This window comes from Amphibalanus amphitrite, unplaced genomic scaffold (assembly GCF_019059575.1).
Source record: "Amphibalanus amphitrite isolate SeventyFive unplaced genomic scaffold, NRLGWU_Aamphi_draft 000187F_arrow, whole genome shotgun sequence".
Lineage (NCBI taxonomy): Eukaryota > Metazoa > Arthropoda > Thecostraca > Balanomorpha > Balanidae > Amphibalanus > Amphibalanus amphitrite.
The window spans coordinates 341,250-362,322 of record NW_024881682.1 but is presented as its reverse complement, the minus strand read 5'-3'; the positions used below and the strand labels follow the sequence as shown (position 1 = coordinate 362,322).

Genomic DNA, 21,073 nt, shown 5'->3' with positions numbered 1-21,073 from the left:
CGGGCCTCAGAGAGCCCTTTTGCACAGTTGATGTTGGCACACTTCTTTTTATCATGGATTGCATGAATTCGTTTAAAAATAAAACACGGCCGGCGGGATGTTTGTGCCCATCGATTTGGTCCCTATGACCTATGGGGGCCTGGCCTCCGGCCCCTTAGCTTCCCCATTGCTCTACGGCCCCATAAAGGCCGCACGCCAGCTCCTGAGACCCAACGCCGGCAATTCTAAGGGTCACTGGCGCACCGCACACGGTCTTTGAAGGTCCTATAACGGCCTCTGGAATACCTCATGTAAGTACAGTCCACAGCAGAAGTAATGTGGGGTTTCAGTCATGGGTATGTTCTGCTTCTGAAGCTTAGGAACGATTGACCAGACTACAATGAAACTTTGAATGTAGCTTATATGTATCGTCACCCTTGCAGCTGCAACTTTAGCTATTGACATATTCTTTTTGATCACTCCGCATTAAACAATCGCCAGTCAAAGCCAACCGTTGAGATTGGTAAAACCCTACATTACTTTAGCGGTGGGCTGTACATAGAAATATGGATACCCACGCCGCTTCTTGGGCCCCCACACCGGGCTCTTTGACACCGTTCGCCGGCTCCATGGGGTACCAACTACCAACAGTAGCGGCGGAACACCTTCGATTAAGGGGGGGGGGGGGCACTGCCGACTTTTGGTCCCATTCTTTCCATGCAACGCCCATAGGGCTAATGTTAAAATGCCCAAATCAAAGGGGGCACGGTGCCCCGGTGCCCTCCCCGTTCCGCCGCCTATGACTAGTGGTCCCCCACCGTCTCTTGGCGCCCGAGTAGCCTCGATGCCTGAATAGGGCCCCGAGACATCGACCTTGGCCAAAAAGCGTTCGTGTAGGCCCTCAGAAACTGGTGTGAGCCCTGAGATTACTGTGTGGGCTACTCAGGCACTTCTGTCGGGTCATGCATCGATTTGGGTCCGAGCTAGTGAGGGTTATCAGAAGCATCCTTTAGCCCTGCGACTTTAGAGGTTGATGTGAGATCCTAAAAAAGAAAGTGAGGGCACTCCGAGGCTTGCAAAGGGCTTTTCCTCGGAGGTCGGCCTTGGCCGAACGGCGTTCCTCAAACTGGTGTAGGGCGCTGAGATTACTGAATGGGACTCTCGAGTATTGGCATGGGGCCCTCAACTATCAGCACGGAGCCCTCAGGAGCCGGTAAGGGCTCCTCTGCGGCATGCATAAGCCATCCGATCTCAGAGGCCGGTGTGATATCCTAAACAAGGGCTGAGTGTACTTAAAAACCTGCGTAGGGCCCTCAGAGATCAGCTTTGACCAGACGGCGGTCGTGGACGCCCTTAGAAACTGACGTAGGGGCCGCCTCAGTCGGTCGGCCCTCTCACATCAGCCTGGGGATCTCAGGAATCGGCCTGGGGCCCTCAAGAGCCGGTTAGGGCCCTCGGAAAGTGGCATTATACCCTGAGATAGCTGTGTAAGGCCCTCGGGTAACGGCTTGGGGCCCTCGGGCATCGGCCTGCGCCCCCGGGCATTGGCCAGAGGTCCTTGGATATCGGTCTGGGGCCCCTCAAGAGCCGGTGAGGGCCTTCAGAAACTGGTATGGGGCCCTGAGATCACTCTGTGGGCTTTCAGGTGCTGATGCGGGGCCCTTAGGCATCGGCCCCAAGAGGGGGTTAAGGAGGGCAGGGGGCAGGGGCCCTCAAGAGCCGGTTAGGGCCCTCAGAAACTGGCGTGGATCCCTGAGCTAGCCATGTAGGTACTCAGACACCGGCGTGGGACCTTTAGACATCGACTTGGGGCCCTCGGGCATCGGCCTGGGCCCTCAAGAGCCGGTGGGAGCGCTAAAAAATGGCGTGGGTGGGGTTCTGAGATAACCCCTGAGATAACACTAGAACCTGTTCACGCCTTCAGGCACCGGTGCGGGACCATCAGGCTCGCGCTGGGGCCCTCGAGAATCGGCTTGGGACACTCAAGCGCCAGGGCCGCATGGGCCCCCACAACGAACTGTGGGTGTGCAAAAATAGGTGTTTGCACACCCTCAGGATTTTCAGGGTGTGCAATTGCACACCCTGCCCCCCGGAATCCGCGGTCCCTGGCCCGATTTCATAAAGTTCGGTAGTGTCTTCGTTTGCAGCAGCGCGAATTTTACGCCCTAAGAAATCACACCCTCCATAGAAGTCGGTGACTATTCGAATGGGAGAGCATATTATGAAGCAATTGTGTGCTTGATGCTTCCGTTTGTTTTGGACTGTATGTTTACACATCCACTGCTGAGTGCTGGTTATCACTGTAAAGATTACCTAATGCCGTGAAAAGAATAGCACTCCCTTTATAAGATTGGGCCAGTGTAGTCGCGCCCCGCGAGCTCGGCTTCACCGCTCGGCAGCTGCGGGCCGAGGAAATCGGTCCTCGCCTGAGGGCAGGACGGAGGTCAGGGAGGGAGCGCCGGGTCAGCCAGGCATCGCCTGGTGCCGAGCGGTCGCCCCTCCTTCCCCTCCCTCCCCCTCTCTGACCCTCCCTACCTCGGTGGCGGATTCCGCCAAGTTACCGATTCGCCTACGGTGGGAGAGCCAAACCAGGGGACATACTTTTTAGACACACCGTACAGGTAGCGGAGGTGGCAGACATGAGCACAGTCACTGCAAATCGGCTCAAAGTATCCCCGCATTTCCTTGATGTGGTAATCATATGCCGTGCATCGTAATAAGATTCATAATTCATATGGGCCACCGCTTACTGAGGCTTGATCAGAATCGTTCGATGAGTTCCGTGGGAGTTTGATGGAGGCATGACGACATTAGGCACATTGATGAGTAGGCCCACCCAAGCAAATGTAGAGCTCAGCGAGACCTCTCGCATCTTATAAACCAGACCGCTGCTTGGGTTCTCCAAACACTCGTCGCTACACCGGAACATTAGAGGATTTAGCGCTACTCGCTAGACACAAGCAGTCGAATATGCTATAGTATCATTGTCACGTCAGCCACCTACCCTCTCCTGTTGGCTGTTTTCGGGATGGCTTGAATGCTTGGTTAGCGACCGCCATTACGTGGGATTTGGAGTCTGCAGTTTCATTAACAATGGGGCAAACGCTATCGTTCGAACAATTCCGCGATTATTTCAGGTAGCATTGGTGCAGTCTAATAATCAGCTCATAAGTCGGTAGTCGGTACCATCCAAGGGTTCTGTAACGTTGACATCACACCACCACTTGCATGATGATTATCATTCGTATCTCAAAATATGTCTCACCCTTTGAGTCTCACCATCCTCCGCTAGTAATCACAGCCATTCACTGTGCATCCCAAGTCGAGAGATGCCCCCAGTGCAAAGCGCAGCGCGGGCGTAACACACCGCAAGGGCTATTTATTAAAACAAAGAGCGAGGGTATCAAAGGCGGCCCGGCTGGCCGGCCCGTGCTGCCCATCATTGGAAGCAACACAGGAAGATCACGTGTGAATTCGGCCCGGAGAGCGCGGCCCGCCCGTCCGTCCGTCCGCCCGCACTCAGCGGCCGGCCCTCCGGCGCGGGCCCGCAACAAAACGCGCACGCAAGCTGGTGAGAGATCGACCACAATTGACGCTCGGCAGCGTCCATGATTTGAACATTGTCTCGCGCCCTCCCATTCCATCCACGCCATCTTATGAGCCGAGCTGGCCGCGCACTGGCCCTCGGTCACTCTCAGAGCCTCTGTGTGAGCCAGACGGCACCCCGCTGACATGATTGGAGGACTGCCGCCCGCCGCCGCCGCTGATTGGAGCACCGCCGGGTCACGCGGACGCCCATTGGTGGCCGGCCGGCGGTCGGCGGAGCTGATTGGTCGGCCGGCGGCAGCGGCCCAAAACTGAGTAGATCTGGCCAAAAGGACGGCCGTCTGGCGGCCATCACAAAATATTTGTACTGATTGGACACTCAGCCTCACACCGGACAGCACCGGCGCACACACATACACAGAAGTCGCGCGCGCACACACTCGCGTACCAACTGGCATACAGAGGCAAGAATCGGCCGCACCAGTCACGAAACGCACCCGCGCTGTTACACACAGGCAGCCCGGCGTATAAAGGACGCCGTCAGACACAAAGACAAAAACACCGCCGTTGATTATTTGTACATACCAGCCGAGAGTGGCCGGACATCCGACAGCAGCGCCGCCCGACGGCGGCGGCCGAAACTTCAGCCGTCGCGCCTACCGCCCGCGGCGCTGCCTACTCGTAGAACCATCGAAACTTGGGCGCCGCCTTGTGTCATCTCTTGTCGGCGCTGGCGCCGCGTGGCGCGCGTCCGGCCGGCGGTGGCATGTGTACCACGTGATGGAGCGGCGGCCCGGCCGGCCCGGCGCCCGGCGGGGACACCAGCTGGTACTGCGGGTAGCCGCCGCCGCCGGTGGCCGCCGACACGCGCAGCGACTGCAGGAACACACGGACAAAGTCACAAACACGGTCAGAGGGAACGGAGCGAGGGACAATCGACCGTGAACACTCCAAACAGCACCCTGATGACGCTAGGATCGCAAGCGAGCTTTGGCGGTGGAATAGTGTTCGTAGAAAGAGAAGCGTATCGAAGTACCGAACCTTCAAAGTTCCTTACAACGAACCCACAGCTTCCAGCAAGTCCTACCAGTGAAACTACATTTGCAACTGCGAACCTTATCCTCCCTGCACCTCACTCACTGTCACCCCCGCGCAGCCGCCCTAACCTCCCAGCACCCTAACCCTGACCTCCATCGCCCATTCCCTTACCTCCATGAGCCGATGGTCGCGGTCGGCCGCCGCCGCCGCCGCCGTCTGGTGAGCCAGCGGCGGCCGGCCGGCCAGAGCTGTGTTCACCTGCAGCGGTCCGGAGAGGCCCGACAGGCCCTGCAGCGAGGCAGAGCTGGCCGAGGCCGAGCAGGCGCCCGGCAGAGGGTAGGGCGCCGACACACTGCCAGGGGGAGAAGAGGGGTTAAGTGGATCTGATGGGCACAGTGGGATCGGGAATGGTTGAGCTACGATCGTGAGAATTTGAGGACCATTAACGACACCGAGACAAAGATTTTTGCTGTGACGCTGTAGCTTGCAAGTCATTAAAAGTAGCGGAGTGTCGCACAAATTGCATGCATGTAAGAATTTAGAATGGTCTCGCTGGCAGTGCCGCTTTTCTCCACGAATCAAAGAGACAGAATTCCACAGGAAAACAGATAAACTTCACTGCAGTTCAATCATCAAATACCGTTCAGCATTCATCCCCCACCCTCCCTGCCTCCCGCCCGGAGAGACTTCTCCCTCACGGTCGGCGTCTCCCCTCACTCACGCGGAGCGGACGGTGGGCGACCGGCGGCTGGAGCCGAGCGGGCTGGCCGGCGGCGGCTGGCGGCCCACGGGTGGCCGGCCGCCGCCGCCCAGCGGCGAGTGCAGCTGGAGAGGAGACGGCGGCGCCGGCCGGCCGCCGCCGTCACCGACGCCGTTCTCCAGCGGCGGCCGCGGCGAGCCAGAGTGGTGGCCCAGCGGACCGACTGCCGGCGGAGTAGGCGCAGTTAGATAAGGTAAAGTCGAGCTAACACATCGAAAAGAGAAATCGGAGCAGAGGAACACATCTATACGAGTAGACGGTAGCGTGTGCTTCATCTCACTAACGATTATAATAATAAGCAAGCATTTCTTATTTTAGAACCATAATCAAATCACTGAAACCGTTGCAAAACAGACCAGCACTGGAGGCCGGCAACATGATGGTCTTGTGAGCCACCTACAACCATTCTGCTGAGTCCCCAGTCATCAGTCGCGTCACACCATCTCACCTGAACCGTAGTGAGCCCGCGCGACGGCGGCGGCAGCCACGGAGGAGGGAGGTCGGGCGGCCGTCGGTAGCGGCGGCGCCGACTCCAGCGGCTGAGACAGACGCGCGTTCACCGCCAGTAGGTGGTCGCGACGCTGCGACAGCTCACTCATGTGCTCTTCCAGCTGACGGAGGGACGGGCATGGACGCAGGCGGTCAGTAACGGGCAGAGCACATGCAGTCGTGGAAGGCCGTGTTGGAAGTGGCTGACGTGGTATGCCCCTAGTCTTAAGTACCGACCAAATATGACGCATTATATCGGTTATTGGAAACAATGTTATTCAAGGACTTGACTCAGACGATACGAGAACGAGAAGACGATTGAAGTTAAGGCATGCAAAACTCTGTTCATAATGCCTTCATATGACCCAACAGACGTTTATTCTTGTCTCCGCCTGACCCACCTGTTGTTCCCCAGTTATTGAAATAACCTGTTCGTTCCCCTAATACCAATTAAGTCATCGACCGTTTCTTACTCGTTCCTCTAACAGCAAAGTTATCGACACCACCTGTTCGTTCCCCTGATACCGAAGTTATCGACCTCACCTGTTCATTTTCCTGCCGCAGCTGGTACAGGCAGCTGAGCAGAGCGGCCACGTCAAAGTGCTGCGACTGCTCCATGAGGAAGTGGCTGCCCTGCTCCCACTGGCGCTCCAGCAGCTCACTCAGCGACTGAGGGAACGGCGGCGCACCCTGTCGGCGACGGACACACACGGCCGAGTGTCGGTGGGGAGGGCGACCGAGAGGTGATGGGCAGCACATCAGCGCTACTTCTAAATATCACAGACAATTGTGCGCGACATGGAAATAAAGTATCTGAAGCTGTGACGTAAAGAACGTAGCCAGATTTTTCTTACAATAACATCAGCTGTAAGCCACGATTATTTGTCCCACACGAGTGTAGTGTCAGTGTTACCCACCGGTCTGCTGGGGAGCGGTGCCGCCCCGGCGCTGGCGGCCGCCGGCCGTCCGGGCAGCGGCGGTCCCACCAGCCGGCCGGGCGGCTCCAGGTAGCCGGCCTGCTCGGCCAGCTCAGCTGCCAGCGAGTCAGACAGCTTGGGCGCCATCAGCGAGGCCGGGTTCAGCTGGTTACCGAGCATGTGGGCGGCGGCCGGCAGACCGTTGGTACGAGCCGGCAGCCCGCTGCCGCCGCTGTTTCTGCAGGGGGAAGAAAAAGGTTAAGCAAGCAGCGATACGGGACTGTATAAGGAAAAAGCATTGACGCTCTTAGGTGCACGATCAATATGGCTGCTGTAAATAGAACGCGACTACAAAGCTGCATATTGAGTCACACACGAAAGAACTCAAATGTAGCCAGAATGTTGTCCTTGGTAGTCGGCGCGCCCTAAAGCCCCAATTAACAAACAAGAATGTCGTTAGCAGCCTCAGTAGCTGTCATCACAAGCTTACCAAGGAAAAACGCTATTACGTTTCCAACATCTCACAGCTTACGAACATCTCACACTAGCAAGACACACGTTATCGTCGACAACCCATCACCGTGTCTCACACTCACCTCCTTCCGTTGACAGACACCGGGGCGCTGAACTCTCCACTGGTCCGGCCGCGCGCCGGCGGGGGCGGCGGCGGCAGCGGCGGCGCAGCGCCCGGGGACACCTCTGCGCGGCCCAGCGCCGCCTCCCGTGCACCCACCGAGTCCGGGGTGGCTGCCTCGCGCTCCGGCGGCGGCGCCGCTGAGCCCGGGGACAGCGGCGCCGGTGGCGGAGCGTGCTTGCGCGGCCGGCCCGGCGGTTTCCGTTTGCGAGGCTCCTTGTCGGCAGCGGCGGTGGAGAGCGCGCGCTTGGTCTTGGCCATCTGCTGGGGACTCATCTGTGGCGGGAAGGGGAGAAGGGTCAGCCGTGAGGAATTCAGGTTTGAATGCGGACGGAGGAAGGTACAGTTGGGAAGTAATGGCAGGCTCAATGGAATTAGGAAGTGTTGGCTATTTCGTCCGCTGAAGGGAAGAAGCATGCAAAAATTTGGGAAAGCAATGGCGTCTGTTATATGATCGTCAATGGCAAAGCTTCAGTAATGCAAGCATAACCCAAACATTATTCCACTAAATCAAATATGAATGATTGAACAGAAACGAAAAAAATGGTGTATACCGGCACTGAAACTCCGCTAATGCGTCCTAGAACATCGTAGCGCGTACTGACCTGATTGAGTGAGACCACCGGCAGGGACACCGTCACCGGCTGGGCCAGCTGCTGCTGCTGAGTGAGCTGCTGCTGCTGCGTCGGCTGCTGGTGCTGGTGCTGATAGTGCTGAGCCGGCGGCGCTGAGAGGCTGACGGGTGGCGCCGGGACCGTCTGTATGACGCTGGGCGGCTGCGGCGGCGGCGGCAGCGCGGGTGCGGACAGCGGCGGGGGCGGCTGAGCCGTCGGAGGGGTGGGAGCCGGCGGCGGGACCGCCGGAGAGGGCACGGGCGCCGGGGCCGGGGCCGGGCACGGGGCCGGGGACGGCACGGACTGGCTGACGGTCGGTACTGGCTCTGAGTCGCGCGGCTCCTGTTTGATCACCAGGGCCGCCTCCTGCGGACGACAGGAACGGTCACTGACTGGCGGCGACGTAAACAAACGGATACAGCCGTCGGAAAACGTCTCACTTCTCCATATTATTTACTCAATAACGTCTAAGAATTGCTTCTACCTGATACCAAGACTCAAGAGACACGTACAACGTAAGAATGCATATCAAGAGCACATGCAAAGAAATATAAGTCGGGCAGTGACACAAATCCCAAACAAATACATAAGAATTCCAAGGTTTTAAGACTCCTAACCACCATTGCAAATCCTACCACGATGACTCTTTTTGCCCTCAGTCAGTACGTTACCTTGAAGTCGATGTCGGAGGCGGTGGACAGTGTCGACTCGCTCTCGGTGCCCGGTCCGCTGGCGGCGCCGGCCGGCTCTCCGCCGGCGGAGGAGCGGGCCGGCGGCGCACCGAACACCGAGCCACTCGGCGTCACCACCGTCTCCGTGAAGTTGGCCGTGGTGAACTTGGTGTCGGCTGAGGACTCGGGAGGTGTCCGGTCGCCCGTCTCTGCCGGCAACGCGGCCGGTGGAGGGCGCTCCGTTCGCTCCCGGTCTGACCTCTCAGGCCGGTCAGGGCGGTCCTGCCGTTCCTGCCTCTCTGGCCTGTCTGGTCTGTCTTGTCGGTCTTGCCTTTCTGACCTGTCTTGCCGCTCCTGCCGTTCCTGTCTCTCTACCCGGTCCTGCCGTTCCTGTCTCTCTACCCGGTCCTGCCGCTCCTGCCTCTCTGGTCGGTCCTGCCGCTCCTGCCGCTCCTGCCTCTCTGGTCGGTCCTGCCGCTCCTGCCGCTCCTGTCGGTCCTGCCGCTCCTGCCGTTCCTGTCGGTCCTGCCGCTCATGCCTCTCCTGCCGCTCCTGTCGTTCCGCCCGGTCTTGTCTTTCTATTCTATCTCCACGATCCGTTTTCTCGGTTCTTTCCGATCTGTCGGATCGCTCAGTCTTCTCGGCTCTCTCCGTTCTGTCAGCTCGTTCCACCTTATCCGAACGTTCTGACCGATCGGTTCGCTCTGCCTTCTCAGAACGCTCCGTCCTCTCGCCCCGTTCCGCCTTCTCCGTCCGCTCTGTCCTCTCGATGCGCTCCTCCTTCTTCTCTGCCTTCTCCGAGCGCTCTGACCGGTCGCCCCTCTCGGTGCGCTCTGTCCTCTCGCTCCTCTCTCGCCGCTCCTCGGCCACCGGAGCGTCACTGGCCAGACTCGAGCAGGAGCTCTCGTTGAGGGCGGACGGCGGCGCGGGCAGCGCGGTGGCCGACGCCCGCGGCGAGCGGGACGCCTTGGGCCGCTTACGTCGTTCGGTGCGCGCCGGGTCGGAGGGCGGCAGTGGCAGCGGAGCAGACTTGCCTGAAGATGGCTCTGAGGAGGTCACGTCGTGGCTGGACTTGAAGGCAGGTATAGGCTTCACGTTGTGACCGCGCTTCTGTGGACGCCGAGACGAAGTCGTGTCAGACTTGCAGAAAGAAAACGTGGCGTGTAATAAGGGACCCTCCCACCTTCAAAAAAGTTTATGAATTGGCATGAAAGTGATGTCGCTCGGTTCAGAAAGAGCGAAAACGAATATCTACCAAATTTCACCGAAAAATATTCACCGGTTTTCAAGATATTAGACTTTTACTTTTGTTTACTTTTTTGGGATCTCCGCTGTTTCTAGCGACTTTATTTTTGAAGTGCGGCGTTTGCGGCAGATGTTGCGCGCAAATAGCATATACCACCGCGTGCTACAAAACGTTTTAGTCAAACATTTAAAAATCGTTAGATATCTGCGCTGACGTCACACATTCAGAGGGGTATTCCTAAGCATTAGCCCCTCTGAATCAAAATGCTGCAATTTTGAAATTCAATGTTTCCGATTTAAGGCATTTCTCGATGTTGTGAGTGCCTAAACCGGTAATTGTGAGCCAGGGACCCCATTTTGGCTATCTCAACTCAAATCTAATGTTAAGGTGGGAGGGTCCCTTTAAAATACCTAAAGGTTAAACTACAGCGACAAATGGCAATAAAAATAAACAATATTTCTGGAGCAGTGCTGGAAATGAGGCCGCTTTCTGGTCCCGGCGTTTTATTCTCCTCGCGGGTTAATCCCGTCCAGCGTTTAGCCTTTCGGGACCCACTCAGGGTCGCGGTTGTTTTCGCCGCTCGCTCCAGTCGAGATGCAAAGTTAAAAGTCACACGAAGCTTATTTAGGGCCAGCCAAACCAGTCTAGTCTGGAGTTACTGTTAAATGTATGCATATAGATGAAAGAAAAAGGTTTTGTAGAATCAATTAATTTCGAAGTCGTATATTCAGAGGCCCCAAATAAACTTCGTGCGACTATCAACTTTGCATCTCGAATGGGCCAGGCGGCAAAAACAACCGCGGCTCTGAGAGGGTCCCGAAAGGCTAAGCGCTAGACGGGGCTAACTCACCCGGAGAATAAAACGCCGGGACCAGAAAGCGGCCTCATTTCCAGCACTGTTCTGGAGTGATGCCCACATACCTACAATACCACTCCCTATAACTCCCCAGACTCACCAGCTTGGCGTAATGGTGTTGGCAGTACCCGCAGTACGTGACGTTGTTCATGCTCTGCACCTGCTCTTCACAGAGCAGGCCGTGGCCCTGAGCGCACGTCACGTGGAAGTTCATCCTGCAGCCGGGTTTGTTACAGCTCATACAGGCTCCCATCTGCGCCTTGCTCGCCCGTCCGTTCAGCTCGCACAGGTAGCACGACTGTGGGCGAGAGGGGACGGATCACATACTGGTCAGACACATCATACACACACAGACGATAAATGACAGGGAGATTGGATGGTGTATGTAAGGAACAGTGAAGAGTAGAGTTTTAGTGCCCAGTTAGGCTTGGAACAGCAGATCAACCAATCTGCTAATGTATGAACAGTGTTTGTATTTGGGATGCGACATCCAAACATTCGAAAGCAGCAGCAATTGACAGCGAAGTGACTGAGGTGGCAAATTAAAATCGCAAGCAAAAAGCGCACAAGGTAATAAAAGTTAAAACAAAGTTTCTGTCGCTAGAATAAGAAAGACATGCACGCTGAGCTCGTCAGATTGGTCATCCACCAGACTCCACCACACTAACCACTCCCTAAATTCGCCCCGCGCGCTCCTCACCTTGCTGAATCTGTCGGGCGGCACGATGGAGACCAGGATGGGCTCCATGGTGGCCACATCTCCGAACCGCACCTCGGGGATGTACAGCGCACACACCACGTGCGCCCAGCCGCTGGTGTCGGTCCGCTTCAGGGCGCCGCCCTTGCTCGGGCACAGCTCGCAGCGCTGACGGAGGGAGGTCATTCAGGTCAGTCGTCGGGTCACATGTCTGAGAAAGTGGGGTCAGTGAGGTCACTCAAAGAGGTCAAATAAAGTGGTAATGATTACCGTAAACAAGATGGATTTCACTCAAAGGTTGGTGGATATCTAACCGAACAAAGGTTACTGAAATAATAATGCACCGGAGCCGTACCCGTGTCGACAATGCAGCGAATTTCGACGGGTAGAAAAGAAAAATAACCAGGAGAAACCCCAGCACGCAGAGGCTGACCGGCCAGGGTACCACCGCCCGCTCGGTCGCGCCGGCCGTCACTCACCACACGCGCCGCCCGCTCCTGGGACTCGCACTTGCGGCAGAACCACGGTCCCGGTGGTACCGACACGATTCCGTAACACGCTGCAACAGGGAACGTACGTCAGTGGACTGTGGAGACAGGCGAACACGCTGCAACACGGGACGTGATGGTAGCGAGTAGGAAGAACCTGGATAACACAGCAGTGATGTGACATACAATGGCCGGTTGAAACATTGACAATAGAACTATGTGACAGGGATAGAAGAAGACGCCTAGGCAGCGTTGGAATTGAGGCCTCTTTCTGGTCTCGGCGTCTTATTCTCCGGGAGGGTTAACCCCGTCCAGAGTTTAGCCTTTCGATACCCGCCCAGCGCCGCGGTTGTTTTCGCCGCTCTCCCCAGTGGAGAGGCAAAGTTGATAGTCACACGAAGCTTATTTTTGGCCTCTGGCTAAACGATTTCGAAATTGACCGATTCTTAAACGCCTTTTTTCTTTTATCTATATGCATATATTTAACGATAATTCTGGACTAGGCTGGTTTGAATAGTTAGCAGCTGAATTGTGTAACTAAGGAGCTTGCAACACGGAAAGGCAAAGAGCCTCGTATCCATCGGGGCTTGAGGAGCTACGGCCAAAACCAGACTAACTACACATTGGCTTTTATTCTTCGGGCTCCGCGGTACCAGGAAATCCATTGCTGTGCCTAGGTATGCTTCAATGTATAACGATGTTTCCTGGCAGAAGCAAAATACCTGTGATGTGTAAAGAGATTGTGGAAGCAAAGTAAAACAGTTTCTTATTCTAAGGTAAGAATCATAGCTGAAGTAAATGGTCTACAAAATTGTCAGTTACTTAACACTTTAAATCAGGGCTGCGGAGTCGATGAATTTTCGGCGACTCCGACTCCGACTCCGACTCCGGCTTTCAAAAACCAGCTCCGACTCCGACTCCGACTCCGGGCAGAATTGTCGACTCCGACCGACTCCAACTCCCGACTCCGACTCCGCAGACCTAGCAGGGCTACGGAGTCGACAGATTTTCGGTGACTCCAACTCCGACTCCGGCTCGGGTTTCTAAAATCGACTCCGACTCCGACTCCGACTCCGGTCACAACTGTCGACTCCGACCGACTCCGACTCCGACTCCGACTCCGACTCCGCAGCCCTGCTTTAAATGACAATAGCCACAGACTTCTCTATATATGGACTGTGCGCTGATTTGGGAAATCAGCATTGGAGGCCCAAATTTCTGAAGCCGTAATATGAACCCATATGTTGTAGGACAATACCCTTTTATTGTTTCCTGTCGACAGGCTGAATTTTATGTAATATATTTTGTTTTTGTACTATCTATTGCTCGTAGCTCAGAATAAGAAAGGCTTCTGGTCGATATGAATCTGTATTGGAACATCATTTCACGTTCATCGACACCCATTGATGTCCTCATGTCAAGTTCATCTCACATTGCACCAGTGGGCTTGAAAATGGCGTTAGTCCATTTTCACCGCGGGATCCAGCGAGAAAGGGCGGCTATCATCCCTTTCTTCTTCCCCCGTGTGCTGGATTGTTCACATCTCTGACATGGCTGGCTACAAACTCGCGCGACAGTGCACCGACCGCGCTGGTGGTAAAGGTTGGCGGTAATGCCGATGGGGGACTTTACGGGAAAATGTGTGTCTGCTGCAACGGTGTCTTCACTGTTCTTCTCTGCTACCCACTTTTTCGCACCACGCATCTACACATAGTCGCACTTTCACACATTCGCACATGCGCATCACCAATTGCAACGTATCCCTCCGTCTGCTCTTTTCCACTCGGTGCTGAATGATAAGGCGATAGCTCTTGTGACGGTCGTTCCCATCACGTTGTCATGCTGTAGCTATTGTTGCTTTTATTGTGTCCCTTCGTCCCATGGAGACGTAGCCGAGCAGCTCTGAAGGGACCTGTGGGCGGCCCCCAGGGCCACCACGATGCTGCCGCTCCGCACCTCCTCCATGTTGGGGTTGATGGTCGCCATCAGGCGATGTCGGGTGCCCATCAGAGCCGGGCACCGCAGGAGGACATGCTTTGGCTGTCCGCCTCCTCTCAGCAGACGGGTAGAGTGCGGCTCTGCATTGTCGGTCGTCGCACTGGTTGCACCCCGACAGCCAGGAGGGCGCCAACCCGACTCTGTGGCGCCATTGGGAGGAGCTTGTCCAGTGGCCGGCGCGGAGCTGGTGCAGATGTCCACCGCCGCTGGCCGGTCGCCGCCGGCAACGGTAGGCGGGAGTCGATCCCCGTCAGCTGGTGGAACCAGCCGGCTGGCCAGGCCCCGACGGTGCGAGCCCTCGCCACTCTGGCGGCGGCCCAGTGGGCCTTCTGGACGTCTATAAGGATTTGTTTTTAGTCGAGTATGTTTGCCTTCTTGGCGATGGTGTCGGACCTCTCGTTGCCCTCAAACCTGCATTGTGAGGGCACCCACTGTAGGTAGACCAACAGGCCTCCAGCTGTCAGTCCCCAGGGGGCTCTCCAGATGTCCACTCCGAGCGAGGAGTGCTGGGCGGCCCAGCCACCTCGGATGGCGGCGAGGGCGGACTGCGAGTCGGTGCAGGCTACGATGGTGTCTTCGGCGTGCGGCGGGTTCTCCAGCAGCTAGGAGAGAGCAGCTCGGAGGGCGACCATCTCAGCTCGGAAGCTGGAGCACAGGTAACCTGCCGGGGCGCGGATCGAGTGCTCTTCCCCGTTCGGCCAAACGATTAGTGCCCCCGGCGCCTCCGTCATATTCTGTAGCTCGTTAGTTACAGTATGCTCTTCGCCCTTGGCACATTTCTTGGCTTCTCCATCAAAAATGTCCACAGCTGGCCTAGAAATGGTGACCTGCCAGTTTCCTGAGATATCCAAAGTAGAAGTTCCTGTAATAACAGGCCACCACCGGCACAGATGTTTGTCCCAGCTACTTATACTCCAATCAGTCCTATGCATCTTGTTTCTGCTCCACCGCTATTTTTCCGTCCGTTCTTCGCAGACTGGCGTATTCTTGAGCTTCCCGATCCCGATGCAAGTTTTGCGGTAACATTTAAGAGCGGCAACCTTCATCGTTTAACATTGATGCGAAGGGTACGAATTCCATCATTTCATCGAGCATTCTTCCGAGATGATTTGATCCAGACCATAATGAACTACATCCCCATCCGACACACTGGATAAACTTCATTGTTTGATTGAATAAGCTTACTTCTTTTGGATGTAGTGGCACTGCCATGGGTATGGCATTATTTAGCGCGGCGTAGCTTCGAACTGCGATGGCGAGTTGTTCTTTTTACATTAACTGCTGGTCAAGTTAAGTCTTTGTAGCTCCTTTCAGTGAGTCTTTTTTTCTCCAGAATAAAATAAGGCACTAGGCATTATAGGAAGTATGCTGAGACTGGCGCCGTCGATAGCGCCTGTTTTTCTTCTTGCTGTGTGAGTCTCACAGGAGTCAGTGTTTGCAAAAGTAAACTTGCAAATCTGATTGTCCTCAGCGTTATCGCTTATCTCGATTGATGGTTTCGTCTGTGAACATTTTTTCCTTTTAGTTATACGGGAGGCTAAAAAGTTGCCTTTTTGCTGGAAATTATGTTTCGTTTCACATTTTTCTTGCCCTGACTCTGGCTTGATACCCGGAATGACATCTTCGCACCACACGTTTTCTGATCCGGTCGTGATGAGGTAGTGATCGATAATATTCTTTCCTTTTTTGACCATTCTTTCGAGCTATTTCTTACTTATTTTTACTGCTTGTTGTGGCCCTATATAATGTATCGTTATTTCTCAAAACCCTTTTCAAAACCAACGTAAATGACTAGTTCCGACAAATTAGCAACGACAACCAACAATGCAACCAACATTCAAAAGCAAGAAAATGCGCGCAAAGTACGGCTGCATTTGTGAAGTATATACCTCCAGCGTGAACAAATGGCTAACTGAACGAGAAAACATGTTCTCATTTATATACATTTATTTCTTATTTATTTTGAATTCAACAAAAAAATGTAATCCGACAGGTAGATAAAAGTATGGGCTATCCTATACCCAAATTTGTAAATATTCTGACACCCTTTTCATTGTAAAAAGATGGATAAAAGTGCACTTATTTTTGGGCCTCCAATGCTGATTTCCTCGGATCAGCGCACAGTCCATATATAGAGAAGTCTGTGCAATAGCTTATGACCAGGTCAGATAAGATTAAAATACTAACAGGGTTACACTTTTTACAAAGTTCACTACACAAAAGTAACAGCATGCTTCCTAACATTATACTTCAATAAGCAAGCAGTCTATTAATCTGGCTATTAGAACTATTACAAGTATAACTAACTAACTATTAACTATTTACTATTATAACTAGTATAACTGTATATTATAACTATATTATAATTTAAGCTGTCAGCAACAGCTTAGGGTGTAAATTTTCTGTTGTTGGCAGTCATGAGTGGAACAAAACAATTAATGCATTTTCCATCAAAAACATGACACCATGCACTGCATTGAATATCAAACTACTTTATCTTTAACAGTGTGAAAACAGACATGGTAAGTCCTCTATTTTTGTTTTAATGGTTTATTTAATCTATACTTCAGAGCTTTGTTTCTAGGTTTTAAACACATAGCCTAATGCACTATCCCTTCATATCTCCAAAAATAACATTTCCCCACATAGGTAGCCCAAGTTTGAAATTCATCACTCATGACACCAAAGCAATCTATAGATTCTACTTTGTGAGTGTCATAGCAGACAATAGGTAAACAAGTTGAATGAGTAATAGAAACAAGAAATAGAAAAAATAGTACCAAGAAGAGGGCTTACAAAGTAGTCATGTGGACTGTGTGTGATAGATGCATAAATATGTGTTTTCAATTGCTGAATTATTTTAGTAGGTATTTTCTAATCAAATTTCCTTGAGAAATCACCTATTTAATTTGTCATCATAGTTATTGATTTTTAATTTTAAATAACTAATAAAACTTTTTTTAGCTAAGTAATGAACATAGACACTTAACCCTCTGCCTCCAATAATGATGAGGGAGCTTGAGCTAGCTTTATTATAAGGGATAGGAAAAACTCTAGGAATATAGCTTGCACCTATTAAGTCAAATTCAGCATGCATTTCTAACAAAATATGCAAATCTTTTAAGATTTTTAGGCACATAAACAAAATACCATCTTTAAAGGGACCCTCCCACCTTCAAAAAAGTTTATGAATTGGCATGAAAGTGATGTCGCTCGGTTCAGAAAGAGCGAAAACGAATATCTACCAAATTTCACCGAAAAATACTCGCCGGTTTTCAAGATATTAGACTTTTACTTTTGTTTACTTTTTTGGGATCTCCGTTGTTTCTAGCGACTTTATTTTAGAAGTGCGGCGTTTGCGGCAGATGTTGCGCGCAAATAGCATATACCACCGCGTGCTACAAAACGTTTTAGTCAAACATTAAAAAATCGTTAGATATCTGCGCTGACGTCACACATTCAGAGGGGTATTCCTAAGCATTAGCCCCTCTGAATCAAAATGCTGCAATTTTGAAATTCAATATTTCCGATTCAAGGCATTTCTCGATGTTGTGAGTGCCGAAACCGGTAATTGTGAGCCAGGGACCCCATTTTGGCTATCTCAACTCAAATCTAATGTTAAGGTGGGAGGGTCCCTTTAAATAATGATAATAACAACACTTGTGGCACACAAAAAAAAATGGATTAGGATTTCACTCATTTACCATGCATTTAGTCAAGAAGCAAAGCATAAAGCAAACATGACATGGAATAATAAAGGTTTTTATTCCTGTAAGTAATCAGTTTGGCATACAATGGTTATCTATCTATGGATTTTAAGTGCCATAAATATGGGTTGCCATGCTTCAGAGCAGTGTCAGTCAAATGATAAAACATTTTACCATGCAAAAAAATAGGTAGGTACTAAAATTAAAACCTATTCATAACAGTCATGCTTCAACTTTCCAAAAACACCATCAAAATAAGTCTTACATATCTAGTCATCATGAAAACTGTTGATTATTTGATGATTTAAGCATTAGCATCAAAAGTCCCATAACCAGTGATCATGGAAGCTTGCTCATTCTGATTCTGTAGGTGGGTACTAACTACTAGGCAATGTACCTACTTCACCAAGTCATGTCACTCTCCTAGGTGGTAAACAGGTCACCAGGTGACAGGATAGTATCAACCCACCTAACTAAGAAACCAGTCTTTTGACTGTCAAGCATGCTCGATAAGATCAGTGCCATCATTCTTCAAGCATTGCGGACTTGAATCCATCCATCGACAAGCACATCACATTTGCGCTTCCGCTACCGGCATTGCTTGACACCACCTTACCTTACCTTACCTTACCTTCAAGGTGTTCGGGTTAAAGAAGGCCACTTGGCCTGAGGATCCCGCTCTCATCGAGCTCGTGAGGATGTACATTCTGGACTCTTAGGGGAAGGGGATGTCGTACATCTTGTTCTTCCAGTGATTGTCCAGCCGCGCCTTGAATTGGTTCACCGATGTCGCTGACACTACGGAGTCTGGGAGTGAGTTCCAATCGTTGACTATTCTGGTGCTGAAGGCGTTTCTGCGCACAAGCTTCCTAGCTCGTGGCTTGTCCAGTTTCCAGCGGTGTCCTCTTGTCCGGTCAGACTCGTTCCGTATCAGAAACTCCTCCGGTGTCAGCGCCATGCCTCCGTGCAGCAGCTGGTACACGGTGATCATATCACCTCGGCGTCGGCGATAGTACAGTGACGGCATTCCGAGGCTACGTAGTCGTTCAGGATATGTCAGGTGGCTCACGGAGTGGACCATTTTTGTCGCACGACGCTGAACTCGTTCCAGTCTCTTCTGGTTGCCTATGCTAAAAGGTCCCCATATCGTGTTCCCGTATTCCAGCAGCGGCCTGACCATAGCATTGAAGAGCAGAGGTAGTGTTGTCTCGTTGATGTTTGCAAAAGAGCGTCTCAATACAGCCAGGATTTGACGAGCTTTTGATACAGCAACTGATGCCTGTTTCTTAAAGTTCAGGTCACTGTCGATGACAATTCCAAGGTCCTTTTCCTCGCCGGTTTCTTCGATCGGGGTACCGTGCAGGGTGTAGGTCAGGTTTGGATTTTGGTGCCCAATGTGCATTACCTTGCATTTCGCGACATTGAGAGGAAGCATCCACTTTCGGGACCACTCACCAAGCGCGTCAATGTCGGCTTGCAGGCCAACGTCATCCTGATTGACCATCATCCGGCGGTAAATCTTCGTGTCATCGGCGAAGAGCTTTATGTGGCTGGAGACTTCCAGGGGCATGTCGTTTACGAAGATCGTGAAGAGAACTGGCCCGAGGACTGAGCCCTGTGGTATCCCGCTGAGGACACTCGTCCATCTCGATCTTGTGCCTTGGATCACGACCCTTTGTCGGCGATCGAGCAAAAAGGCCCTGATCCAGTCCAAAAGTTTGCCTTTGATGCCGTACGCTTGGAGCTTGTGGATTAGTCGATGATGAGGCACAGAATCGAACGCCTTGGCAAAGTCAAGGTAGGCTACGTCAACCGGGTCGCCATCCTCCATACAGGCGCTCAGGTGCTCCATCACCTCCATGAGTTGGGTGGTACACGACCTTCGTGGGAGGAATCCATGTTGGGAACTGTGCAGAATACCGTTCCCGCAGAAGTGTTGCAAAAGACTGTCTCGGATGATTGACTCCAGTATTTTGACAGGAATTGCAGTGAGACTTACAGGACGGTAGTTCTCTGGCTTTCGGCGATCTCCCTTTTTGAAGATTGGGACTACCTCACCCGATTTCCAGTCCGGAGGGAGCTCTCCTGCGTCTAGAGATTTTCGAAAGATCATGCTGAGCGGGGTACACAGAGCGTGTGATGAGTCCCGGAGCACGCGGGGGTGGATGGCGTCCGGCCCTGGGGAGCTACCTGGTCGAAGGGCTGCAAGTTTCTTCTCCACTAACTGCGGGTAGACGTCGATATCTTCAAGAGTGGGTCCTTCCCAGCGGTAGCGCATTGTCGGCATTGGTTCGTCTCCTTCCTCGGTAAAGATGGTCCCGTAGAAGGCACTCAGTGTCTCAGCCTTTTCTTCGTTGGTAGAGATGAGCACTCCACGGTCGTCCAGAAGGTCCTCGACTCGGCACCTTGTTCGGAGTCTGGAACTTGCGTACCGCCAAAACGCTTTTGGATTCTGTTTCAGGTCCTGAGCCAGGCTGGACTCAAAGCTTATTCTGAGTTTCCGGGTCAAGCTTCTCAGTTCGTTTCGGCATCGGGTGAATCTGGCATGATCCACAGGGTCCAGAGTGATGGAGTATACATCCCACAGGGATTTTTTCTTCTTCCTTAATTGCATTGCTTGACGGTTCAAGTAGATGTTTTTGTGTCGCGCCTTTTTGGTTTTGGAGCACTTCTCCGTAGCTTTGGATATGGTGGTTTTAAATGCAGTGTAGGCTTCATCAAGATCCATTTCAATAAGGCGGCTCCAATCATGTGCCCCGAGCATCCCCGCCAGGCGGGTATAGTCAGTGACCTTGTGTTGACGTGGCAGTGACATGTCTGAGTAGCAGGCCAGGTTGAATCTCAGAATCAGGTGGTCACTTCTATCCAAACCTGGCTGGTATTGGAGGTTTTTCACCATACCCTCCTCATTTGTGAATATGAGGTCTAGGACATTCGGAGATTCACCCAATCGGTATCGAGTGTTTAAATGTTTAAAACACAGAGTGACACCATGTTTAAAACACAGAGTATATAAATAAAGAGCCTGTGTTCATACTGAAGAAAAACGATTAGTTAGTCAACTGCATCGATTAACTTACAAAAAACACAAAGAAATACCAAACTTGCCATGAAAGTAGTGGTGCGCTACTTTCGTCTCCTACCTTGATGCACCGCCACATTGCAGCCATCGCCGTCGCAATAAACCAGAGGGTTTTCGTCCCAACCGCTCTCGTCGGAGCAGACACAGCAGCCTCCAACCATTTCTTTCATGTCACCTTCCCCTTCACCCATTAGGACGCCATATACAGCACAAATTCCCTCGCCATCATTGTTTACAAACTCGAACTCCTCGATGGCTACTGCGCACGCGCAGCTGATGACAGTTTACAAGCACTCAAATCAAAAATTTGAAGTTATTACAAATTCGGAGAGCGATGTTCAAGACATATTG

The 21,073-nt window shown here is 52.6% G+C and overlaps 1 protein-coding gene across 1 annotated transcript; it reads right to left on the bottom strand.

Moving 5' to 3' along the window:
* Positions 1 to 3,341: 3,341 nt before the first annotated feature.
* On the bottom strand, positions 3,342 to 20,994 carry LOC122384371 (stress response protein NST1-like). The gene is made up of 14 exons (XM_043371730.1): positions 20,784 to 20,994; positions 11,927 to 12,006; positions 11,451 to 11,615; positions 10,851 to 11,048; positions 8,759 to 9,758; positions 8,221 to 8,369; positions 7,546 to 7,639; positions 7,326 to 7,503; positions 6,730 to 6,967; positions 6,356 to 6,502; positions 5,772 to 5,934; positions 5,285 to 5,486; positions 4,735 to 4,915; positions 3,342 to 4,401 (listed from the first exon to the last, which is right to left on the bottom strand). The coding sequence occupies exons 1-14, from the start codon at positions 20,911 to 20,913 to the stop codon at positions 4,240 to 4,242; spliced, it is 3,087 nt and encodes a 1,028-aa protein (XP_043227665.1). The 5' UTR covers positions 20,914 to 20,994; the 3' UTR covers positions 3,342 to 4,239.
* Positions 20,995 to 21,073: the final 79 nt, after the last annotated feature.

Coding starts and splice junctions, on each gene's coding strand:
- LOC122384371 (XM_043371730.1), bottom strand. CDS start 20,913: ATGGGTGAAGGGGAAGGTGACATGAAAGAAATGGTTGGAGGCTGCTGT. Junction 9,759..10,850: donor AACACCATTACGCCAAGCTG/GTGAGTCTGGGG, acceptor CGGCGTCCACAG/AAGCGCGGTCACAACGTGAA. Junction 7,504..7,545: donor GAAACCGCCGGGCCGGCCGC/GCAAGCACGCTC, acceptor CCCCGGGCTCAG/CGGCGCCGCCGCCGGAGCGC.